Here is an 18,733-nt window from a genome sequence, read left to right on the forward strand (position 1 = left end):
ATGCCACATAAAATGCATCACCATTATTTTCTCAGATTGCCACTGTATTATTTATTTGCACCAGCTTATTAATGCACTGTTAGACAGTTATTTAGCAATGCAACACAGAGCCCATGCTCAGTGGACCTACAATTCTGGTTTCCGGTTTGCATTTTCCAGATAAGAGTGTCGCAGCTGTGCCACTGACACCCTTGTGTCCAGGGTGCCCGTCTCCCCGTTAGCCATTCCTGGTGCAGGGCCGGTCCTGGATGCCTCTCTGCCGATGTCCATACCATACAGGACAGCATGCTGGCTTATACCTATATCTGACATGGAGCGGGTTCGTGTCTTGAGTTTGGACCCTCCACTCATCTCCGTGCTTCTGTGTCTGGCCTGAGGCAAAGAGGAGCCCTTCTGGAGGTAGGCTGAGTTAAGCCTCTGGTGCCCAGATGGAGCCTGCTGCTGCTGCCTGTGATGCTCAGACTCCTGGTGTATTTGGGGATGTTGTTTCTCCTGGGAGTCTTGCTGTTGACGTACAGTCTTATGTCTTTGTAGCTCCAACTCCTGTTGTCTTTGAGCCTGTTGTTGTCTTTGACTCTCCACTTGCTGTCTCACGTGGTCATACTTATGTTGCATTTGCGGGTCTTGTTGTTGAAGTTGTGCAGCATGCTGTCTGTTGTGGTGCTGATGCATTAGAGGCCCTGCTTGCTGAATTTGGGGCTCTTGATAGCATATAGGGTCAGAGGATTGATGCTGTCTGGGCTGCGATGATCTAAATGCTCTTTCCTCTAGGCCGTCATGGCCAAGCTCTCTCCTCCATTCTCTGATCCTTTCAACATTTCTCTCCCTCCCCCTCTCCCTTGGTCTCTCCCAATCCCAGTCTTCCTCACCTCGACTTGCCCTCCTTCGTTCTGGACTTTTGTTCTGCCAGTCTGCATCTTCATGTCGTCCCCTATGTGTGTCATCCACACTCCTTTCCCTTCGCCGTATCTCTGAGGGCAACACAGCTTTCCTGCTCTTTAACAGGCCCTCTGTTTGGACTTCTTCCTTTAGGACTTGCCTCGCTTCCAATCGTGCCTCCCTATGGGCAGCATAGATTTGGTCAGAACTAACTCTTCTTCGTGGTTGTACTTCAGGGGGTTCAGAAGGTCTGGCACTTGGTTCTAATGGAATCATGGCCAAATAGGGCTGAGAGTCCATAGCAGGGCCAGAGTGTTGGTAGTCGGAGTTCGAAGTAGGGTAGGGTATTTGCCCATGAATCGGATGGTAGCCTAGGCTGTGCTGAGGCTGGGGAACTGTCCTTTGCTGGGTGGGTTCTGAATGCTGTCGCGTATATTGAGCTGTGCTCCCTTGAATACGATGTCTGTTATCCTGGTGCCTATCAGGACTGCAGTCAGGAGGCCTCTTGACAGTTTCATCCCTGGACAATCGTTCCCTTACTCGGATTCTTGGAAAAAGGAATGCACAAGGGAAACTGAGCTTCCAGTTCAATTTGAAACTACTATTTCCTCTAAGCCCAAAACTCAACTCAAACACAAGGGTATATAAGTTGTAATCCAGAGTTCCACTAAAAAATAAATAATAAATAAATAGAAATAGAAATTAAAGCCCTTACCCAATTTACTCTGAAGTTTGTCTCTACCTGACCGGCCCTCTTCCATATGCACATTAACAATTTGCGATGATCGCCTTCACTTTCACCATCAAAATTGGCAACTCTTCAACTTTATTTAAATTTTTGGGAAGCTGCATGTTTCCAAATCTGCCACACGATGGCACTTTGTGTTGACAGTCTGACCCAAGGAATGCAAAAGTGTCAACTATAAAATAAACTTGTTCCTGGTCATGCGGCCGGCTTGATACACTTTGGCCTTAAGGTCATAGCTGGACATCTAACATCAAAAAGGCTGTGTCAGACTGACAGAAAATTCTATCTGTGTAAGTTTGTAATATATGGTGAAATTACAAATCTGAATCAGAAACAGTGCAATATAAAGGTGCAAAGGGGATACTTGCCAAATTCTGCACTATTTAATCACATCCAGTAAATCTGCCTTACACAAAGTTTGGTAAATAATTACATAAACTGACAACCGTTGTATTGTCTGAAGAAAAAACCCCATCAAAACCTAATTTCAATTCCATTAATTCCAACTAGACAATGTCAGACATAAAGAACACAAACATGAGGCTATCACAAGACCAATTCCAGCTCTCAGGTATAGCATGTCCTAGGTTTAAATTTGAATCCAAGTGTCCCTCTCTCTCTCCGATGCCAAAAAAGTCAGTCAAACTATTTTTATCTACAACTTTATAACCCTTGGTAGCTAAAGGTTGCACTAATCTCATTGTACACCACTAAGCCACACATAATTGATGTGCCTCTGCTTTATCTGACATGGCATGAAAGACCTAAAAGAGTCCTTCTTGTACTCTAATACCAGCTAGAATAAGCAGCTGACAAGGACAAACAGAAGTCACAGTCATTTGGGTGCATTCAAGAAAAAGTGATTAAAATAAGCGCCCTAAAAGAACCAATAAACTTTACAAATAAGCACCATTATTTTTGATGTTGCTGTGATGTGCTGTGATGCATAATAGTCTGGTGAAAGGTCTGACTAAGTCATACCACACCTTGTTAATTTCACTTATTCATTCGAGTGTTCATTTGAGAATTTTAGTGTTCATCATTTCACCAGCTATTTGCAAACTGGCTGTATTTCTTATCTATGCCACTGTCCTCTCCAGAAATCCACATATAGCCAAAGTCTTCACACTTTTTTAACAGCAAAACTCAGATAAAACTTCAGTTTTCTACCAGTTTACCTCACAAAACCATTTTAGAACATTTTAAAATCATTAATGTAAGCTCCTTATTCCACAACATTATAAGTAAGTGATTCAGTGTAAGACTGAGATATAGTTTCATAGATGCTAACAGGCCAGAACCTGAGGAGGGGGCATGTGAGTACAGCCTTGCTGACAAGTGCCAAGTCAGTAGGTCTGCGGCCGACTCAGGTCAGGGTCTGGAGCTTTCAAATGTTGTCACCCTATCAACTCCGTTTCACTAACACTTATCAACTGCTCGCCAAAATCTAGTGCCTATTTCAAACTGAAAATTTCAAACTGATCATGTGAGATGCGGTTTTAGGTAAATCTTTGAATTAAAAAATGTTAGAAATTAAAGTTTGTCAGTTGAAAAAGGAAAAACCCTCAGAACACCAAACAACTGTTAAATGAGAGACTATGATGTCAATTATAGTGGGAATTATTAATGAATTAAAAATAATTGTGAATAGTTATGCTTTTGATGTATGGAAAAGATTTAGCTGACTGTCCACTGGAAACATTTTTCTTTCAAGTTTATTATGTTATTACATTTACTTGTCACAGTATTGTCAGGAGTATTATATTATATAAGTAAGCAGGTTTCAAAATTGTTCAAGGCTTTATTCAAGGCTTTTAGGAAAATTGCACTTAAGACATTTCAAACTCCTTCTGCACACCATTATTCCCAGAAAAGGACTGCATTAAAAGAAAAGCACAGCCTGGTTTTTACCTGAAAATATCACATGAGCAACCATAACCTGGACTTTATTTAGTGCCTCAGTGCTGTGTTATAAAACCATATGTACCCAGTGGACAGTGGGCAATTGGTGGGGTTTGACGCTAACGGCATCCCAAGTGGACTGTACCTTGAGGGCCAGGTGAAGTCTGTCTGAGCATCACTCTCTGAGTCTGTGTTGAGAGACCAGTCGCTCTTTGACAGGGCGGCCAGGCTACAGGATGATTTCATGCATCAGTATCAAACCCTGAGAGAAACTTCTGCTCAAGTTCTTAGAGACCAAATGTGCACTAAGCAGCTGGACTGTGCGACAACTACAACTACAACAAGAGTCAAGTTTAGTAAGTAAGAACATTATTTATACACTCAAAAAAATAATTCATTGGATGAACTTAATTTCATCTTGCCACCTATATTCCATCTAAACAAATCATGTTATATCAATCCATCTTGATTGTGTTGTTTCAACACTAAATATGTTTGTAAGTAACATAATTTAAACATTAACATTCAGTTAATTTGATTTTTATTCAGTTAACATGTTTGTACCAAGTTAGTCTAATTAATTTAAATTCATGTTATATTGTTTAAACACCTTGGCACATCAAAAGTCAGTCTTGTTACATGAACTAGTAAAATATTTGTTACACCAATGTTAATCTTGTTGAATGAACAAATGTAATTTATGTCTGTAGTACTTACACCAATCATGTTTCAGTTAGTGTTTGTATTGCTTATGTAAACATTACTTTTAATTAAATTAATGAAACATACATAAATGATAACTTGCAAAACCATCTCTTTTATTTTGCTTGAACATTCTTAAAACAGTTGGCAGGATCCCAGTTCAGCCTAGCTTTCTCCCCTTTAACCATCTCATACTAAGACCACAGAACTTCCAGATCAAGACATGCTGACTGAAAGAAAAAATACAATAAAATAACCCTAACCCTAATAATAAAAATGAAATAAGTCTGTTGAATAGTTTGCAGACAAAAAATATTATCCCCAAAGCAACTTTCGTAAAATGTAGTAAAATATGCATTGCAAACAACAATATGAATTTTAACACAATTTAAAGCTCAGACATAACATTCAACATTACTATGTTGCTTGCATACATTAGTCCTCCATTTAATCAGGCTGTATCCATTAATAGTGACTTTATGCTATTTAACGTGTGGAGAAAACATTCAATTTTGAGTATAACTGCTCCACTCAAACAATTTGTGAAAACCAGTGTGCATTTGCCTTTGTAACAATTGCCATCTGGCAAAAATCAGTGTTTACACTTAAACTGTATAAGACTTTAAGTTATGAACAAACAATCTTTGTATAATAGCCGCAGAGCAAACCACATAGTTTATATGAACATTTTATAACTTACAATTTTAAACTTTAAAACAGTAAACACATATTTGCATTGCAAAAACCTTGAAAAAAAAATATCTGGCTTGCCTGAGTCTGTTTCAAGCTCATTCACCCCATTAGCTTGTTTTTTAGAAACTGTGCCTTGGATGACAACCTCTGTCCATCCAGCTTCATGATAATCTTTTGCAAGACTTCAAAAGTGCATTTGAGCTCCGGTGGGTAGCTTAGGTTCAGACAGTATATCAGTCCAAATAACAGAGCACAAGCAATTGCAATGCTCCTCAAACCAGTGAGAACCTCCACGCCTTCAATCAGGACACCGATGTTCTCTGGGTCATCTCCAGGCTCCGCACCCTCCTGATGTATGACATACACTCCCATCACAGTTTGTTCCATGGCTTCAGTGTTGGCCTCAGTGTTCTGTGACGTAAAATACAATAATACATTTGTTTGAGTCTAGATATGAAAAAAATAAAGGAATTCAGCAATCAGCGTGAATATGCTGATATATTTACTAAATTCTATGTCTCTGGTTTCACACCTCAGAAATTTGACATGAAAAAAAACAAGGACCAATTGCAATATCTTTTATTCACACGTGGTGTCACATTTTACCATTTCATATATTGAAATTACCCATAACTCCTGGAGCAAATTACATAACACAGAACAACTTGTGAATGTAACTGACCGTATATTCCTTCACAAGTTTCTCATGGTCTTCATTCAGGTAGACACACAAGGACTTCAGGATGCATGCTCGTCTTGCATGTATTGTGTCATCCTAAGAAAAAAGGGAATCCATAATGACAATATTTAGCTTTTAGGCAGCAGTTTGAAAAAGGAATACTTAGTTTGGAAGAGTCCAAAAGGCCACATGGTAAATAGACTGGTTCTTATATAGCGTTTGTACTGAAATGACTTCCTTTGGTCTATCGATAAAAAATACTAAACAGGCTCTACAACCCTAAAATTTTGTATGTAGTATAGTTTTCTTTTATAAGGAGTGGCAAGAGGGCCACACTTTCCCAATATTTTAGCCACAGGGTTAGAAACACATACAGAATTTGCAAGCTCTTCAATAACAGCCTGACTAATATGGAGGTTAAGGCTCTTAAAAATTTCTCTAATTGTACGCTTTGTCAGAGGTACACTAGCTGAACTCAACAGAAAAACTAACTCCTCTAAGAACTCATCTAATCCTTTTGCTGGAACATGAAATATGTGTTCCAATTTCAACAATATTACTGCTAATTTCCGTTCAATTAGTTTTCAACAGCACTATTATCACATTCTGTCACTGACTCACTTTCAAATTCACCATAGGATACATCTTCAGAACAGCTAGCCCTTACGTTATCAGAGGACTCTATCACTTGAACTGGGTCCACACGTGTAACTACCCTGTCTTTAAAATCTTTAAGTGTGTGTGGATGATGCTTCCTCTTGTGTGTATAAAATGTATTGTAAATATTTGTCTTGAAAGGGCAACCAAGAAACACACAACTAACTGTCTCGTTACTTCGCAGATGTGTTCCAATATGGACAAAAAAATCTCTCTCAGAGAAGACGTCACTGCAGTCACATAACTCACATTTAAAAGTTACTGAACTTGAAGCTGTCTGTGTAAACTGAGATGAATGAGCTTTATAGACATGAGTGTTCAGTCCACTCCAAGTCTTAAATGTGCACGGACAATTAACATATATGCACAGATAATGTTGACCTATTCCGTAATGATGATGTAGTTTATAATGTTGAAGTAATTTGTACCTGCTGCTCTCTCTGGTAACACAATGCTTGCACTGCCACATACACGTCACTGATAAAAAATGAAATATGCATTAGAAAACGTCAAGGAGATTAAACTTCTGCATCATCCAAAAAAAATAAATAACATAATAATAATAATAATAAGGCAAACATGAACTTACCATGTATTGTTGAGGAGGTGCATAAGAATCTCAGAGCATGGGAATGTGGCTTTATTTTGTGATGTATTTCTGGGGAGAGAAATTAATTAAAACAAAGTTATTACTCTGACAAATTTGTGTTAATATCTACATACTGTGAAATGTGAAGACTGTTACGGTGCGTACACACCGAACGCGATAGACGCGACCAGAGCTTCAGGTTTACATGTAAAGTCAATGGAGGAGCACGATGAAGCGTGACTGGAGGTCCAGCTAAACTTCGGAAGCAGATTTGCATTGAGAAAACGCTTTTCTGCCTACTTCACACGACTGACGCCTTTGAAGCGCGAAGTAAAATACGCGCTGCAGTTTGTGTGGTGCATTTTGTGCATTCGCGCTTATCACGTCTACCGCTCCAGCTGGTAAAATCTGCGGGACAGCAGCTCCTCAAACTCGGCAAGGGACAGAAGGTGGTACAGCTGAAAGCGGCCGTCATCTAGAACACTCAGATCTGCCACTCAACTACTTCTGACCCAACCCAGATCTCGACTGAAGTCCCGGGGTGACCGTGCGTTTGCTCTGGCTGCCCCGGTACTGTGGAATACCCTTCCTCTCGACCTCCGCGCATCTGATTCCATTGCACTGTTCAAATCACGGTTAAAAACCCACTTATTCAATCTTGCCTTTCCCTCTAGTTAATATTTCTTTTATGATTTTATATCATGCACTTTTATGCTCATTTAAATTCTTGTTTGCTCTGTACCTGTTGCTTTCCTATGTATTAGTGACAGTTATCTGCTTGCATATTTAGTACTTGCTTTGGTCCTATTTCTATTATCCTCCTCCTATACTCTATTTTACTTGTTAAGCACCTTGGCATACCCTTGGTTTTTAAGTGTGCTTTATAAATAAAGTTTATTATTATTATTATTATCCAGACGGAGCTTCTGGAGCAAGTGGTGAAACTCACCAAACTGCTCATGCTTGTGGAAGACCTGATGGACCCAGGTACGGTGAGGACGTCCTTTAGGCACTGCTCTGCTCTCCACAGCAAATAGAGAAGGGAGACTCTTTCTTCAAACGCTAGATTGACAGCTGCCATTTTAATAACATACCGTCTGGCACTACTTCCTCCCAGATCTCTTCTTCATACGCGTGAAAATTGCATATAAAGCTCGACCAGTTCATGCTGGACGCGCTTCGAGGTGCAAATGTGCACGCGATCAGCTAGGGGCGTCTATCGCGTTCGGTGTGAACGCACCGTTAGTCAGCCTTAATGCAGAGCACCAGAGAAACTATAACCCGAACAATTATCCACCTAAATCATTCTGAATTCGAAAACTAAGTGAATATATTACAAAAAAAGAAAATGCACATGCAATTATTGTGACAGATTTTATCTTACTCCTTGTTATTAACTCCCCTAAACGCTGGTTTAGTTGAATTAAACCTTTCATCAATCCAGTTAATGCGGTTGCCCGCGACTAAACTCCACTGACAAAAACAGGAATTTTAGATAGAGCATCATAAAACACTCATAAAATCACCAAAACCATGTCGGTCAGTCTTACCACTACTACCAACAATCACCAACTCCGGTTAAGCAGAAAGTAACCTGTCATTCACGGAGCTATATGCGAAGACGTAACGGCTCTACGCGGCTTTCCCGCTCTTCAAAGTTAGCTAACTCCAGAGAAGAAAAACAGTCCTACCAACGCAGATAACCATGAAACAAACCTCTTTCAAAGTCGACAGAAACAAAAAAAAAACCGAACTTACCAAAATAACCTCATCAGTTTTTGCTCTGTTGCAACAATTAGCGACTCCGGTTAAGTTTTTAAAAAAACATTAAATTCACCGACTTACATTTGAAAAATGCTTGGGTCTACAACCTCCCTGCTATATATAAAACTCCTCTAAATCTCCACACTACACAGGTAAAATTTTTTAACTACCGGTAATAGTATTTATCTCTCACTCCACTAACCTAAATAAATATATCAAGAAATATTACTTACCTCACTATCAGGTATGCCAAAGAAGTAACTCCACGTGCGCTCGTTAACTTCTCAACGGACCTTTCCGCATCCGGTGGGCGTGGAGCATGCGCAATACATGACGCTATCAGAGCCGTTGGTTTGATGGACCTCATTCTCATTGGATTGCCATGAACGAATTTAACTCATCAAAGTTTTCTTTGATTTATATTCAACAAAAAAGAATGAATCATTTAATGAGCATAAAAATGATTTCTTCATGTGATGTAAACATATTACTACTTTGTTAATCAAACACATGCCCTAGTTGATTTTTTTGAGTGTAGGCTTCATATAAGATTTGCCACAGTGTCATCACCCTGAATTCGTTCACATCCATTAAGCGTCTCGTTCCTTTTGTGGTGGCGTCTTCAGGTTTATAATAGAAACTGACAAACTCTTTGCTTAATGAACCAGGCTGCTGTTAAGTGAGGTTCGCCTCTAAAGGCAAGCAAAATCCAGCCCTGTAATCATCCCTCTCACGTACAACCTTTCCTTGATGAGCTCCCCAGAGCCTCTTTCTATGTGAAACTGGAGCAGGCCAAGTGTGACTGAGCTGGGCCCACAGTCCAGAAAGATCCTAGCACTGACACAGTGGTAAAAGCCACAAGCTAAGAAGCTCAGCAGATAATGGGAGCCACAAACTCCAGGTTATAGATTTTGAAAAGATAAAATACTTCTTTCAAGCTTTTTTTTACAAACACCAAATTCTAACAAGATTGCAAATAAATATTTTATAATAATTTGAATTTGTAATGATGAAAAAGTAATTAAAAATTAGCATATGAAAAGGATTATTAAGAAATATTAACTGAAAAAGAAGCATCAGAAATGTTATGGTATGATCACTGATGCACTACTGACAGCAGTAAAATCTTAAAGTATTTGCAGGTGCATGGAGTAAAACCACACAACAAAATAGGAGAATCAATAATGTTATGCTAAAGTAGGAATACAATAACAGAAGTTTAGCTAACAATAATTTATGTGGGGTGTTAGTATTTATGCAGTATTTTATTATTCTAATCTAATTTTTTGGAGTTATATTAACATATACTTGTGCTGTATTTTGGTATTAGTGTAAAAGATAACAAAGTTTAACCTGACTGCATGCAATTTGTTTTATTTTGTCATCTTACCCCTGCCTGTTTAGGATGCTCTGGGCCTGCTGCTCAATGAATAAATCCCCAGGTGAGATGCCGTAGCGAGTGGAGGGCAGGGATGCCCGGCGGGCAGTGCGAGGGGAGCTGGGCACTGCTGCAATGCTGTAGTCCCGGGTGGTGGCTGGACTTGGCTCCTGCTGGGCAGCATCTTGCTGGTGGGGTTGCTGTTGTTGTTGGGGCTGGGCTGGATGCTGTTCCTGAGTCCTTGTTCTAGAAGAGACTGAGCGCTCCTGAGCTCCACCACGCCGATAGTTCTCCATATTCATCACTCTTTCCCGTTCTGAAAATCGGCTTGGTCTTTCTTGAGAGGGGGGAGGGGCTTGGTTTGACTCGGAGGAGCTTGATGTGCTAACAGGCGCAGGATCTGGGTGAGTCCTCATGGAAACCCTGCCCACTCCAGAGCGGTACGGCACCCTAGGGTCGCGTCCTTCTGTCTCTACTTCTGGTCTGTCCCTGTCTCGCCTGGCAGTAGTTTGTCTGTCAGCGGAGTCTGGATCACGCCTGGAACGGTAGCGTGGTATATAATCGCTGTCCGCTTCCTGATCCAGGAGGATGCCATAACGCTCTGAGAGCTGGCGCCGGCGCTCAGCTTTGTAGCGGGCGATGCGCTCAGCCTTAGAACTGAGGTTTGTGGATTCTGTGGGGCCAGATGTGGGTGTAGAAGAGGTGGATAGTGTTACTGGGTCAACATAAACCAACACTGGCTCTGGGCGGCTGCTGCCAGCACCACCTTTGACCTGAGGTGACCTGTCAGGAGATGACACCTGCTTCTGTGGAGCCACCGTCTCCTCTCGGCTGTAGCGTTTCACTGTGGTAAATAGTAAAAATACTTCATTAATTATCAGCAATAACCCTGGAGAACTAAAAATGATACCAAAATCATGTCACACGTTTGTAAACTGAAAATGTTGAAGTTGAGTCACACTTACAGCAGAACAATGCTCAAGAGATCAAGTATAGATTCATGTGAAAAAGAACATTCTTCACAGAACTCAATGCAGGCCTGTGAAAAACTAGCATATCCCTAACACTTCTTTAAGAATTAAGGGGAAAAGTAGATGCCAGGTGCTGCTAATCAAATGCATTTTATTAACTGAGTGTGATAACACAATGACATAATCCCAGGCCAGAATCATCCTGGCAAAGACCCCAATCCAGTCTGCTGAATGGCTTTGGAAAATGTGAAGGATAAGCGAAAACCCTTAGTGATCCCATATGTCTCAGGAGTATTGGAACAGTTGAGACGCATTTTTTGTAAACACCGCATCTCCGTGGCTTTTAAACCCTAAAACACGCGGCGCCAAAAATTGGTCTGCCCCAAGGATCGGGTCCCCCGACAAACAGAGTAATGTAGTGTACGCTGTTAAGTGCCAAGAGGATTGCCAGGACTTATACATCGGGGAAACCAAACAACCTCTGGTGAAACGGATGGCACAACACAGAAGAGCTAACTCCTCAGGTCAGGACTCCGCAGTCTACAGGTTTGAGCGGGGAGTCAAGGAGGCTAATTATGTAAAAAGGGAAAGACCATCGCTGAATCGAGGAGGGGGCCTAAGGGTACATCTGTCACCATCTTGCTGTGATTGCCGCCATTCCCCAACTCTCTGTGAAATACTCATGGCCATTGATCCGCAGGCTTTGATCAGTGGTTGTTGATCAATGGTCATGAGAATTTGCATATTAATGATCAAGGAACTGACCTCACAGCCCATTGTTCATTCAGTGGGCTACTTCCAGTCATTGTGCAATTGTGCTTTATAAGGTTGGGGAAACTAGCAGGCAGCTGAGACTGAAGAAGTCACTTGGATGAGTGATGAAACGTTTCTCCCACTGAAAACGCGACCTCCAAATAAACAGATTCAACTTTTTGGGAAGGATGGCATACATTTTGGACGTTTACCTGTATTTTGACAGGTTTTCCAGCTTTCTTTCCAGCTTTCATCTTAAAGTCTACAGGCCTCAGTTAGCATGGTATGGCTTATTTGGAAGCACTGCCAGGAGAAAGCCCAATTTCTCTAAGAAGAACATGAGCATGGCATAAGTTTGTTATGCTGCATCTGAACAAACCACAAGACTTCTGGAACAATGCTCTTTGGACGGACAAGACCAAAGCGAAGTTTGGCCAGAACGTGCAGCACCATGTTTGAAGAAAAACAAGAGATGTATAACAAAATAAACACTTCCGACCAACTGTCAAACAGGATGGTTGAGGGTTGATGATTTGGGTTTGTTTTGCTACAGGGTCTGGGCAGTCGACCATAATTCAGTTCACCAAAAGTTTACCAATGTATTGTAGCGTCAAAGAGCCCATTAGTCTGACAGCTAAAGCTTGGCCAAAATTGTGTCATGGAACAGGACAATGATCCCAAGCACAGAAGTAAATCTACAACAGCTTAGAGTAGCTGAAAACAAAAATGGTCAAGGTGTTACGGCGGCCCAGTCAAAGTCCAGACCTCAACCTGATTGAAATGCTTTGGTGGGACCTCAAGAGAGCTGTCCATAAACAGATGCCCACAAACCTCAATGAGCTGAATCAATGCTGTAAAGAGCAGTTGGCCAAAACTCCTCGACAGTTATGTGAGAGACTGATAAAGTCATACAGAAAACTACTACTGCTGAATCATAGACTGATTGTGTAGTCCTGAGAAAACGTTCCTTTTCACATGATTGTACAAAATACATTTTGTAAAAAACACAGATGCAGTTTACACAAGGGTGACATTTTTCTGATGTGGTGAAACAGAACATTCTCAGACATTCGTATCACTTTTTTACTTCCCATCTTGCAAACTGTGGCAACATGCAATTACAAGCAGTTTCAGGGGTGCTTGATTGCTCAAAGGTATGTTGAGATAACACCAATTCTGGGAATACACACACTGACATTGCATCTCCAATGTGGTTTCATTCCATTATTTCAAAAGCTCCAAATTGTTTCAGAAGTGTCATGTTGAGTTTTTGTATTTTAAAAGCTGACAGGATTCCCTATGTTGTTCCTGAGGCTGACTTCCTGTACTTTCCATCTGATCTGTGCATGCTGATGCACCTTGCATAAAAAAATCTGTTAATCTGAGGATAGGATGTCTTAAAGAGGGAGGTTTCCCCTTGTTTCAGACAGACAATGAGCTGTGGGTCTGCACAAAAACCCAACTATGCCAACCTACTCTAACAGAGTCTATTAAAGCATATATAGAGTTAGAAATGAGGTCCTCTTCAATTGTTGAGACATATTTCAGTAGTCCAATTAAAGCAGCACAGTCCAGCAATGCATCATCCCATGCTTACCCATCACGCAAGGCTCACAGGGGTCTGAGGCACGGGTGTATCGTGGGGGATCCTCCTCAAGCATCCTGTTGGCGACCAATCCACCAGGCACCAGTGCAGGTGGTGCATCACTTTCAATGCCCTCCAGGCGCCGGGCTATCCTCTCCTTCCTGTTGGAGACAACATACAGCAGGTGCAGGTTAGAAGTGAAGGAAATCTTTGACATGTTTACATCAAAATACGTTGTCGTTCTTGAAAATACCTGTTCATTCCCAAATCCTTTCTGACCGCTCCCTCAAAATATTTCTTCAACTCTGAAACTAAAAGTAGGACCAGAAATTTGAGTTAAAGAAATGGCATGACTAACTAAACATTAATTTATTCTGTGTTATTTTTTGTAAGTGTTTAGAAGTGAAGCCCACCTTTAGGGAGGACAACCAGAAGTTTGGCATCTGTATCTGAAACACTCTTGACCAAAGCGGTCTTGTCATTCAAGGAGAAGTCACTCTGAAAACTGAAAAAGAAGAGAAGAAGACACAAACCAATATGAAACTTATGATGCAATAAACTTCTATTCTTTTAATCAGGAAGTCTAAAGTCAACCCAAAGAAAACTAATGATGCTCTAAACCTCAGATAGCCAACTAAATTCCTCTTTAGCCCTCACAACAACTCTTCCTCAGCTGACCTGTCCTAAAGAGGTAAAAGCTGTAACGCTGAAGCTCAGCTGGTGTAGCTTCTATTAAGATCCAACTTAAGAAAGAGGTCATCAATTCCTTAATTAGAAACCGCCAATTAAGGTCTTCTCTTAATGATTTTATTTGGCAGCATGAACAGATCACACAAGCCAGGATAATTAATCTCACCCTTCTTTTGTATCCAGTAGCTTCTCCAACTATTTTATTCATCACTTAAACATAAATCTTAACATCAGTTGTGTGCGTTAAAGTTCTGGAAGTGATGCTGAGCTAACATGATGTAAGAGTAAACATAAAGCTAAAACTGAACTACATTGTTCATGCTTACATATCCAGAATTAAATCTCATTGAGCTGCTCTTGTCATCTTTTAAATAAGATTTTAGGGTGCTACTCTTCATTTTTAGGACCAGATACCTTTAATTTTGTCTTATAATTTATATAGAAGTGAAGCTATTTAGCTTGTAGCCCCAGAGCACTAACGCTGTCCTGTAAACTAATGCAAAACGGAGCTTGGTGCAGTGTGGTCCTGAAGGAGGTATTATAGCTCTAATTCCATGTGAACTAAAAGGTTTCTTAGCATAAGCTGGTCCAGGCATCTCAGCTTTTAATGGTTACTAAGCATGATAAGCTAAAGCACTCGAGTAAGTAAATCATATAGATCGGTTCAATGCGTCCCTAGATAACAAAACATAAAATAACAGTAAATGCTGCATATCATTTACTTTAAGTAGTTTACATTATAGGTAGCTATATAAATAAATCCACCTGCTATAAACCCATTTTTAAATTGTTTTAATATTGGTATCCCATCGTGATTTCACATAAAGAGAGTTTATTCTTTACTGACCTTAAGGTGTCTGTTGGCAGCGAGGTGGAGGTACAAAGTTTGGTAGACGCTTTAGATCCAAATCCTGAGAAGAGAAACAAGACACAGTTAAACTTGAATAATAAATATATACATATATATGTTGGCATTGCAAGTACCGAAGCATCTGTATCAAAATAATAATAATGGATTGGATTTATATAGCGCTTTTCAAGGCACCCAAAGCACTTTACAATGCCACTATTCATTCACACACTGGTGGACGCAGCTACGGTTGTAGCCACAGCTGCCCTGGGGCAGACTGACAGAAGCGAGGATGCCATATCGCACCTCTGGCCAACACCAGTAGGCAAGCAAGGTAAGGTGTCTTGCCCAAGGACACAACGACCAGGACAGAGAGCCCAGGGATCGAACCGGCGACCTTCCGGTTACAGATGCGATTCCCAACCCCCTGAGCCACGGTCGCCCCGTAAATAAACCGTATGTTTCACTATAATGTATTACAGAGTTCTTTATCCACTAATCAAAGACAAAACCTGAAACAAAATTTAAGAAAAGGAACAAGAAACAGCTCAATATGCATCATAAAGAAAGTTTTTTAAAACCTTCTGAACAGCTGAGCTATTTTGAACTTTAAAATTACATCTAAATGTAAAAAAACAACTACAACTTTACAATAAAACAAAAGAATGGCACAATCTTTGCTCTATTGTATTTACAAGCATACAATTCTGGTAGCATGGTTGTAGCATACATGGTATAACTATGCTATAATTGTACTGCTTAGAGACAATCAAGAAAGAATGGAAAAGCCTTGTTGCTTCGATCACTTTCCAGAGGTGTTAAATCCTGTCTAGCTGCACTTTAAATATGTGTTTTTGTGTTTGAAACTTGTATAAATCCACGACTGAATTGCTCGGTCCTTATCCATATTTGATTTCAAAGTACTTCAAACAACATACATATCCACCAGTGTTGCTTGGTGGAGTTTTTTTTTATAGTGTACTATAACACCTACCAATCCAACAATCAGTACAAGACATATAGCCTTATATTATTTTTCTTTTGACATTTAAAGATGAGGAAAATCAAAACTTCAACCCATTCACAATCTAATTTTTTATGAGGAAACAACAACCTTTTACCAACATTAGAAAATCTCTTTACATGGGCACAAGAATTTAAGTTAAAATAAACAATGACATTTAATGCAGGAAACAAAAATCAATCAATAAATAACTTAATCAATATTAAACGAAACCATGACCAGCTTTGGACAAAACACCTACCAAGCTGGGAACAGACAGACAAAGACATTTTGAAATAATTCACAGGATTATTTTGATGGGAAAACACAAGACCGATATAAAATAGGTTGATATTATAGAGCGATTGACCAAGAGTTGCTGCTGTGCTCTTCTCAAACTAAACACTTGGTTCATTTCTCACAGGAAATTTCCAACCCCACAATGAGCTCACTTCAAAAAAAGAAAACTCTGAGTTCACATCCAGTTCCCAACTGATATCTGACCTTCTCGCTCACATGTCACAGCAACAGCAGCCTGTTGTAAAGTTGTATCCCAGTATAGGGGACCGATCACATTACTGCTCCAGACGCCTCCATAACATCTTATTTTGGCCCCCGAGTGACTGTGTGGCAATGCTGTGCAACTTTTGTTTTGCAGGGTAAGAAGGAAGCGTGGATGTGTAAAGATGTGGTTCTGGAGAAGGCAAAATCCTGACAAGTATCAAGTTTAAGGGTTTCTCGGTAATATGTAGGTGACTTCAGAGAAATCAAAATCTGTTAGACTCCTTCATTTTATAATTTATGCTCTTCTCTGTTTACAAAACACAGATTGCTGAAAAGCTGTCCATGACTACTTCTGTACTCTGTACTTCTGTATTTTCACATGTGCGATCAATAAATGCCATAACCTTTGGCATAATCTGTTCTCAAATCCACAAACATTCAGCGTTTTCACAGCCTGTGGGAATTCGTAGAGCTGCATGTATCTGTCAGTCTGTGATTTCACTAACATACTTCCTCTGGTGGAAAGCCCCTTGTACAGATGTCAGCTTGTCTTTCCTTGGAAACGCCTGCAGGTTGTCAACAAAACAAGCAGCACAAGCATCAAAGCTGGCACTGCCAGAGAGCGGCTTAGGCTGCTGCCGGTCCTAAAGTGAGCGTGGAGAGGAGAGGGATTTTCTATAAATATTCAGAGGTGCAAAATAGACTCCCTGAGTGAACTAGGGCTTTGCTTTCCACACAGTGTCTTCCCATCATACACCTTGTGATGTTTTTACAAAGCGTTTCATGAAGAGTGCATTTACAAGATAAGGCATCCACAGGAGCATCTACCTGTTGAAATATAAAGTGCTAAATGAGAGTAGCTAAACCACACTTTTTAGTATCATAATCTTAATTTAAACATTTTTGCATAGTTTAAATCTCATATCACAACTGTTTGATCCAACCAATAAGAAGTCTCAAGGTGAATCACCTCATCTATCAATCTCTGTCACTTTTCTTAGCTAAGAGCTAAATTGCATGGATCTTCCAAGCTAATCTAGACAGTTAAAGGTATTCAAGTGGGTTAAGAAAGTCTTCCTAAAGCCTCTTCCTCTTCAACAGGCCTTACCTGTGCCAGAGGGCTGCACATGGTTCACATGGTAACTAGAGATCCATGGGTTTCGAAACATGTTTAGGGAGAAGAACAGAAGGATAGCCTACGCCTATACTCCCCTCTGGTCACAGTGGTGGTAACGGTGGTGGACAGCAGGAGTGGCAGCAGTGAAGATGAAGGTTGCTACCAGCAAGCCGAAAAGGAGGGATGGAGGTGGTGACACGACCTCGCACGCACACACATATATACACACACGGACACGCAGAGCAGAGTGACTGGCCACAAAGCAAGCTACAGCCTGGACAGACTGGCAGTCGTGCAATGCCGGTGTGTATGTCGGTGTGTGTTCGTGCACGCAAGCGAGCCGAGAGAAAGAGGGAGAGACAGCACAGCAGGGTGCTAAAGCAGCTCAGAACCCTAATCAGATTACAGGCAGAAATTAGCCTTGATGATGAAAACTCTGGAACAGGATTGGAGGAGGATGCCAGGAGGACTGCAGGTGGTGGTGTGGGGCCCAGGACTACTGGAAGTCAGATGGTAGCTTAACACTGGCATAGTAAGGGCATGCTTCAGCCAACATTGCCAAGTGCCATCAAACTTCTATAAACTGAAGCCAAACACTGCATTAATATTATGATTAGGCTCTTAGGCTACATTCACACTGCAGGTCTTAATGCTCAGTTCTGATTTTTTGATCAAATCCGATTTTTTGTCTGCTTGTTCACACTACAAATAAAATGCGACAGCAAACGTGCTCTTGTGTGACCCCTCAAAGCGGCCCGCATGCGCAAAAGAAGACGTCACACACAACGTGCTCTGTTTTAAGTTATAGAGTTATTTTGTTATTTATATATGGCCTAATAATTATCCTTATTGCTGTTTTAGAGAGGAGCGGTGCTTCAAAGGATAGTTGGAAATGTCTGTCAGAATCTGCAGATTATACAGTACACATAAAATGTTCACATTTCTCCAACTTTGTCTTCCCAACAGTTTCACTAACATCTACACGGGATGGCCAGGAATCTTCTCCGGCGCTGATAATTGGTGTCTGTCTTGTGTCAGTGACGTAAAAGACGGATTTAAAGCGACATGACCGTTCAAACAGCAGTCGCTTTCTAAAACATCAGATGTATCAGATTCAGTACCACATACCAAAGTGACCCAGATCACCTGCAGTGTGGCTGTGAAACTTTTAGTCATTTTAGTATTTATTATTTATTAGTATTTTAGTTTAGTATTACAGTTTACAAGAAAATAAAATTCAGTGTATTCCCAAAGCAATGATTCACTCTA

General features: G+C 40.6%; 2 protein-coding genes across 8 annotated transcripts in view; both read right to left on the reverse strand.

Moving 5' to 3' along the window:
• The window catches only part of svilb (supervillin b), a 51,848-nt gene extending 34,053 nt beyond the window's left edge, over positions 1-17,795 (reverse strand). For 3 of the 6 annotated variants that reach the window (XM_082512691.1, XM_082512690.1, XM_082512689.1), the window contains exons 1-7: positions 17,456-17,795; positions 14,838-14,901; positions 13,714-13,805; positions 13,554-13,611; positions 13,313-13,461; positions 10,004-10,835; positions 131-1,426 (exon numbers count right to left, since the gene is read on the reverse strand). In XM_082512691.1, the coding sequence (XP_082368817.1) occupies positions 131-1,426; positions 10,004-10,835; positions 13,313-13,461; positions 13,554-13,611; positions 13,714-13,805; positions 14,838-14,901; positions 17,456-17,516 (2,552 nt within the window). In that variant the 5' untranslated portion in view covers positions 17,517-17,795. The remainder of the gene's footprint in view (positions 1-130; positions 1,427-10,003; positions 10,836-13,312; positions 13,462-13,553; positions 13,612-13,713; positions 13,806-14,837; positions 14,902-17,455) is intronic. The other 3 variants (XM_082512693.1, XM_082512694.1, XM_082512692.1) reach the window with 1 other exon arrangement.
• Positions 4,062-9,997, reverse strand: LOC309693471 (uncharacterized protein). 2 transcript variants are annotated; one of them, XM_082512700.1, is made up of 5 exons: positions 8,400-8,837; positions 6,850-6,918; positions 6,689-6,737; positions 5,607-5,699; positions 4,062-5,335 (listed from the first exon to the last, which is right to left on the reverse strand). In XM_082512700.1, the coding sequence occupies exons 2-5, from the start codon at positions 6,870-6,872 to the stop codon at positions 5,024-5,026; spliced, it is 477 nt and encodes a 158-aa protein (XP_082368826.1). In that variant the 5' UTR covers positions 6,873-6,918; positions 8,400-8,837; the 3' UTR covers positions 4,062-5,023. The 2 variants fall into 2 exon arrangements, with proteins under 2 accessions (XP_082368826.1, XP_082368825.1); XM_082512699.1 differs by lacking the exon at positions 8,400-8,837 and adding an exon at positions 8,847-9,997 and having other exon boundaries at positions 4,064-5,335.
• Positions 17,796-18,733: the final 938 nt, after the last annotated feature.

The sequence above is a fragment of the Aulonocara stuartgranti genome (assembly GCF_965226115.1).
Source record: "Aulonocara stuartgranti genome assembly, chromosome: 18".
NCBI lineage: Eukaryota > Metazoa > Chordata > Actinopteri > Cichliformes > Cichlidae > Aulonocara > Aulonocara stuartgranti.